At 51.3% G+C, this 6,632-nt stretch overlaps 1 protein-coding gene across 4 annotated transcripts; it reads right to left on the bottom strand.

Annotated features, from left to right (window-relative positions):
* Positions 1-28: 28 nt before the first annotated feature.
* slc16a13 (solute carrier family 16 member 13) lies at positions 29-5,555 on the bottom strand. Of its 4 annotated transcripts, none has more exons than XM_019858305.1 (7): positions 5,195-5,555; positions 4,358-4,407; positions 3,059-3,301; positions 2,843-2,986; positions 1,908-2,170; positions 1,145-1,676; positions 29-331 (listed from the first exon to the last, which is right to left on the bottom strand). In XM_019858305.1, the coding sequence occupies exons 3-7, from the start codon at positions 3,288-3,290 to the stop codon at positions 105-107; spliced, it is 1,398 nt and encodes a 465-aa protein (XP_019713864.1). In that variant the 5' UTR covers positions 3,291-3,301; positions 4,358-4,407; positions 5,195-5,555; the 3' UTR covers positions 29-104. The 4 variants fall into 4 exon arrangements, with proteins under 4 accessions (XP_019713864.1, XP_019713865.1, XP_019713863.1 ...); XM_019858306.1 differs by having other exon boundaries at positions 4,358-4,400; positions 4,865-5,555; XM_019858304.1 differs by having other exon boundaries at positions 4,358-4,406; positions 4,865-5,555.
* Between the last annotated feature and the right edge of the window lie 1,077 nt (positions 5,556-6,632).

Below are 6,632 nucleotides of genomic sequence, written 5' to 3' on the forward strand. Positions count from 1 at the left end.
AAACAAACAAAAAAAAAAAACACCTTCCAGGCGACCTTCTCTCAACTTGTCAATACACCAAGTCCAATAAATATTCCTGAATTTTTGTGAGTGGCGTAGGCACGTCAGTGATTGGCGTCGTCCGGCAACTCATTCATCTTCTCTGTCTCTGAGCTGAGATGTTGCGTCTCGGCCACTGGCACCGTTGGTGCCGCTGCCAGCGGCCTCGGCGGCGGATCCGTGCGCGAGAAATAGTGCGGCAGAGTGGCCATGGTGAGCGTGCTGAGGATGAGGAAGCAGCCTGACACCACGAAGGAGGCCATGTAGTCCCCCGTGATGTCCCGGAGCAGCCCTGGAAGCACCAAAAAAAGCCACAGTTGGAGGGGGAGGGAAAAAAAGAGGCGCTCTGGGCAAAATATCTCTGGTCAATATTTGACAACCGCAGTGTTTAGTTTAGTCTTGTTTTTAAATTTAGGTCATGACATGTCAGGCTGACAGTGGGTGTATAATAATTGGACACGTTTACATTTTAGAGAGAGAGAGAGAGAGAGAGAGACGCTGACAGTGGGTGTATAATAATTGGACACATTTACATTTCGGAGAGAGAGAGAGAGCTACACATGCAGCTCTGTCATTGTTTGACGTCAGTGTCACGACGCCATTGTTGTGCTTCATGTAGTTACATGTTATGTCCAGCAGAGGGCTTTCTAATTTGAGTACTGTGGGGAAAAGGCAAAGAGGGGATCCGGCGTTGAGCTGTGGGGACGCGCGGTTCTCTTACCGCGTCCGACACTATGGTTCTTGTCTGTGGGTTTGTTTCTAAGTGCTTCACGTAGTCTTCAAAAGAATCAACAGACGCAAGCGGATTAGCCACAACCTGGATGAAGACGGCAGATGCGCGTAAGCCACGAACAGAAGGCTTATGGTTATTCAAGAATTTGGGGGCTAAAAATAAATAAATAAAATACGAATTTAAAAAAATTAATCATCATCAAAATTTCTCGAAACGCATTTTGAATGGCCGTCCATTCCATGCAGACTTTTGCTATTTGCAGGCAAGCCCGGTCCCTATGTCCACGATACACGGCATATTTTCAGCTACCGCGGGCTGGTCTGCACAAAAAGTATCCCGCCACCGCATTCTCACGCGCGCTCCGGCTCCTACCCGACAGAGGAGATCCCAGCAGTCCCGCGCAGCTTTCGATAAGCTGCAGCAGCCCGAGCGCCCCCATCACGCGCTCGACGCCGACCACCGTCGGCACCACGGTGAAGGCCAGCGAGGTCAGCGCCCCCGAGCAGAAGCCGTAGAGGAGGCCGACGGCCACCAGGGCGGCGTAGGAGCCCCACAGGGTGCTCACGGGCAGCAGCATGATGAACACGCCGGCGAGCGCCGTCCACACGCTCAGCAGGTGGATGAGCCGAAAGTGGCCCAGGTCCGAGAACCAGCCCGAGGCCACGCGCCCCACGATGTCGGTCGCGCCGGCGGCGGACACGACGAAGGCGGCCTGGTACTCGGAGAAGCCGGCGTGTCTGCCGTGGGCCACCAGGTGGACGTAGGGCACGAAGTAGCCCACGTTGAGGAGGGAGAGGGCCAAGGTGTAGGTGAGGTAAGGCCTCTCGCACAGCAGCGAGAGCTCCAAGTAGGAGGCCACTCGCCCAAACACGCCGCCGCATGACCACCTGCTCTCGCTATCCACCTGCGAGACGGCAAAGTCTGGAATTCATTTCATTTGCCTGGAGTGAACCTTGATGGATCCAAGGAAGGCGGGTGAGAACAGATTTCCATTTGCAAAGGGGCCCGCAGACGGCAGAGTCAAAATCAAAGCCGAATGCAATCAAATGCACACCTTTACAACGGACCTGCATGTTCACTGTGCATGTTCGCCCTCCAAAAATGGAGGTGGCGGAGTTGCTGGATTGAGTCGCACCTTCACAAGGTCGTTGGGCTGCTGCCGCCGCCGCGGTCGGATGAGCGCCCCGCACGGCACGATGTTGAGGCTGAGCCCCCCGATGATGAGCAGGGCCCCGCGCCAGGCGTACGTCTCCACCAGGAACTGAAAGAGGGGGTTGAAGGTGAACGAGGCCAGGCCGATGCTGGAGAACGCCAGGCCCAGGGCAAAGCTGCGCCGCTGGGTGAAGCTCGCCAGGACGGTGGCCACCATGGGCGTGAAGACCAGGCCCCAGCCCAACCCTGGAGCGCACACACACACACACACACACACACACACACACACACACACACACACACACACACACACACACACACGCACACAGAAAATCACGCGGTAGGCTTCCCAATTCATTCTGGTGCGTCCGTCATCATCAAGGAATACGAGTGAGACCGTTCCGTCGGCAGCCGTGCAAGCGCCAAGCCCTGACGTGACCTTCGCTCATTTGAGCTTTGTATCGGGAGCACACTTTGGCATTTGCCATCCATTTAGTTGCGCTTCACCTCATCGCCCCTTCAAACTTTTTGTGGCTCATCTGCATCCCTTGCAAAAATCCAATGCGACCTTCTGATTGCTTGCGCATCTTGTGGCCGTGGCCTGGATATTTCTTCTTCCCACCTCTGTCTTGACGATGTCACTCATTGCGGTCGCAGAGCAGCCAATTCTGAGATCTACAAAGCCGTTTTTCTCTGGTGATCGATGGAAAATTGGATTCGAAGACGCTTCGTCATGCAGCGAGAAACCGACGCGAGACCCAACAAATGACTTTGTTTGTCCAAGATTCTTCTTTGGGTCCGAAACCCGCAGCGTGCAACAAAAACTGTCGGAACGGACCCTGCCGCTGCAACCCTTTTGGAGGGGACTCCATTCGAGCCTTTCGGCGACTCCCCGCGGAGCCGAGCGCAAGGGCCTACCTGAAAGGAGGCCCATTGTGAGGTAGAGGTGAAGCAGGCAGGTGGCCCGCGAGGCCAGGATGAGGCCGAGCCCGGCCAAGCAGCCTCCCGCCATCACCACCGGCCGCGCGTCGTACGCGTTGGACAAGGCGGCACCCAGGGGGCCTGCCGCACAACACAGGGAGCACTTCAGCCGCGCCCAACGGAGCGTCCGACGGGCCGGAGCCGCAAACTCACTGAAGAATTGTTGCGCCGCCAGGCCGATGGAGGAAATCCACGAGATGGCTTGAGCGCTCTCCTCAAAGTACTGCACCAACTCCACGAAAAAGATGCCCATGCCGCGCATGAGCCCGAACACCAGGCCGGTGCTGACGAAAAGGGCCCCGACCAGCACCCAGCCCCAGCCTCCGTCGGGGCCCGGGGCTTGGCCGCCGCGACGCCTCTCCGCTCCGGCTCCGACGCTGGCCATGGCTGTGCGATCTGGAGAATGAAAGTGTGTCAAGAAGAGGTCACGGGTGCATAATTATTAACTTGCTTTGGGCCAGTGTGACGAGGCCCCTCAACACATCGCTGGGTTAATGATGAACAACTTCAACTGCAGAACAATCCGGCACCGACAGGCGCCACTGCATTCGCTGACATGAAATTGAGGGAAAATTTGCATTATTAAAAAAAAATAATAATTAAAAAAAAAATCTGTCTTGCTGATGCACCTTCAGTGGTTTATTAATCGAGACACACACAGAAATACACCATGAACGCACTCCCAAGGAGCAGGACCAGATGCGAGCTCGTAACTGAACTCACGCGGTAAATGGCCACATGTGCCATATTCACCCGTGGCCACAAAATGGTAGATGGGCAATGATTCACTAATTGATGATCAGACGAAGCCATAAATATTGTGGATAATCAATTTAGCATTTAAAGACCTTAATTTAAAATGGTCTATGTCCATGTATTTGTTCTCTGATGTACGTCTTCCGCCAGAAAAGCAGACTGCCCTGAGGTGGCCCATTTTATTTCGAACACGAACGACAATAAGGATGAAGAAAATAAGTGCTATAAGAAACACTTTGAAAAGCAAACATGACAAAAATGAAATTCGTTCACAAAAAGTGCGAAGAAAAAGTTATCAACAGATTAACAGAATATCCAATTAATCATTAGTAAGAGAGTGGGTACACCAATAACGTGTGGAAGAAATCCTCACTAAGACCTAAATTACATTTAAGTGCACGTTACGCCTCTTTCGTTGCCACAATTTACCATTTTGTGGGCCCATTCTGCTTGCTTTGTCGCCACCAATAGTAGCTCGTGCGCTAACCATTTTCAGGCCGCAAATGAAATCTATTTCGTGGCCACAACTGAGGATTTTGTGGCAAACATTTTTTGCATAAATGCATGAAAAATGTCTGGGGCTATGTAGGGGTGGGGGGAGTCATCCCGATTATGATCACCCAAAGTTAGAGGGACAAGAAATGTTCCAAACAAAATGACTATTTTAGGTGGGCTGTGATACAAGAGGAGACCCACCTGCTGAAGGAGAAGTGCACTGCAAAACGTGGCTTCAATGGAGCTGAAACTGAAGGACACAAATACATATATTTTTGTTTTTAAACAGGATTTCCAAGCTGTTACATCATTATTAACAACAATAAAACGATTGAAGTGAATACAAAATATATTTATTAAAAAAAGAAAAAGAAATTGGGGGGGACTTGAATTGATGACGCTTTACGCCAACGCAGCAGGTCGAACCATAAAACACGAACTGGTCTACGCAAATAACGCAGGACTGACGTGGCGCATGCGCACTTGGCGACTAACTGAATTGCCCGAAAACCGAGAGAAATATGAGAGTGAAAACAAAATGCAACACGCCGTCTACTTTTCAAATGACACCCTCTTGATGGGATATGACGAAATAAATATAATTCTCGTCACGGAGCGTTAGCGGCAGTTATACAATGTACGTAAAAATGCGTTCCGCTTTCGAAGAACCTGTCAAATAACAACGGTAATCTATCAAGCAACGCATACCGTTTGGACTTCGAACCTTCTCTGGAGTACAACACCGGTCATGTTCTCATTCACCCCTTTCGAACTTGATGAAGTCGAACCAAATTGCCGACCCGGCCGGTGCCTCTGGACTCGTGCCTCGGTGTGTGCGTGTGCGCGCGTGCTGAAAAGTTCTGCGTTTTAAATGGAACCCGAACGCACCAACGGGTGAGTGGGACGCCACGCCAGATAACTTTTTTTGTTGTTGTTGTTCTGGCAACGTAGTTTACACCATTTTCAAATAATGTCGCACATCGATTCTACTAAAACGCTATTGAGTCAATAATTTGTTCACAGAAAAATGACTGCAGCGTTTTTGCAAGTGGACAATAAGGCTTCAAAGTTGATTTCCTGACGCGGCTGTCCCGATGTGACCGAGGATCGACAATGTCAGGGCGTATCCCGCCGCTTGCTCAAAGTCACCTGGGGACACGCGACAGCTCACTCAAGTTGACCGCGCGGTCGTTGCAGGGCTGCTGTCCCGCAACTTTCCGCCGCCCCCCTCCTCCGATACACCTGATTCAAATGATCAGCTGATCAGCAAGCTCGGCGGGAGCCCGAGAACGATCCTGGTCATTTGAAGAGGGAGACATGGAAAACATGCGGGACGGCGACCCTCCGGGACCGGAGTTGCCCATCCATGCCCTAATGGAATCGTGAGTGCTCAATACACACACGCACACGCACACACGAGCCCCCCCCCCCCGACCAGAACCTCCGCTGTTTGTCTGCGGTGCTCCTACCCATAATTCATGTGGCTGCTGAAAGTGAGGACGACGGAGGGTGAGAGAGAGTTCATCAGACGTAGTTGCCCACCCCAAAAAGATAATTGGAAAGCCCCTACCCCCGCCCTCAGGAAACCGTGGCAGCAATGTGAGGGTCAAGCAGGAAACAGGTGCCAGACAGGTTTTCATTGTTTCCACGTGGCAAGGAGAGAGAGAGAGAGGGGGGGGGGGATACTCAATTCCCCTCTATCACACAACTAATGTCATTTTTTTTTGGGGGGGGGGCGGGATTAGCCGATATTATAGTTCAAAAGATTTCAATTTGAAAATACACAAATAAAATGCCATTTTTGTTGAAAAAAAAGATGCAAACCTTTTGATTTGAAAAATATAATTTCTCCGTTGGGGAAAAAAAAAACCAAAACATTTTCCCCTAAATAGTCTTGACTCTTTTGTTGTTTCAAAAATGTGTCCCTCTTGAAAAGAATGTCTTTGGTGTCCATTGAGTCGACGGCGAAGAAGTTGTGTGAATACGCTCGTTGCACGTATGCATGACGCACATTGTCACTTCTGTCCTCCCCTCCAAAAAAAAGAAGAGAGCGAGACGTGATATCAAGGCTTGGATTTAATTCAAATAACACAAAGCATCTTTGTCCAGCAAATGAACCAGCTAATTCTTGACCGTTTCTTGACAAAAGGTGAACATGTTCCCGCCTATTTTTCAGCAAAAGTCCTTTGCCCCGCTTGGACTTTTTCAAATGTGTCCCCATGCCAAAGTTCTTTCAAAGAACGTGCGAGGCGCCAGGCCTCTCGCGTGCCCGGTCCGATAAAAATGCGTGAGCGCGAAGCAAGCAACGTTTCCGAGCGCTCTTGAAGTGAACCGAATGAGTTCCGACATCAAACTCTTCATTCAAACGTCCTTCAATCGTTCAAACGTCGGAGAGTGAACCCTCGCGAGTCGCGGTCCTTCTAAGGCAGGGGTCCCCAACCGCCGGTCCGCGGGCCGGGACCGGTCCGCCGGGCAT

The sequence above is a fragment of the Hippocampus comes genome, unplaced genomic scaffold, assembly GCF_001891065.2.
Source record: "Hippocampus comes isolate QL1 unplaced genomic scaffold, H_comes_QL1_v1.1 scaffold48, whole genome shotgun sequence".
NCBI lineage: Eukaryota > Metazoa > Chordata > Actinopteri > Syngnathiformes > Syngnathidae > Hippocampus > Hippocampus comes.

Coding starts and splice junctions, on each gene's coding strand:
- slc16a13 (XM_019858305.1), bottom strand. CDS start 3,290: ATGGCCAGCGTCGGAGCCGGAGCGGAGAGGCGTCGCGGCGGCCAAGCC. Junction 1,677..1,907: donor AGCCCAACGACCTTGTGAAG/GTGCGACTCAAT, acceptor GCCGTCTCGCAG/GTGGATAGCGAGAGCAGGTG. Junction 332..1,144: donor GCTGGGATCTCCTCTGTCGG/GTAGGAGCCGGA, acceptor TGGTGCTTCCAG/GGCTGCTCCGGGACATCACG.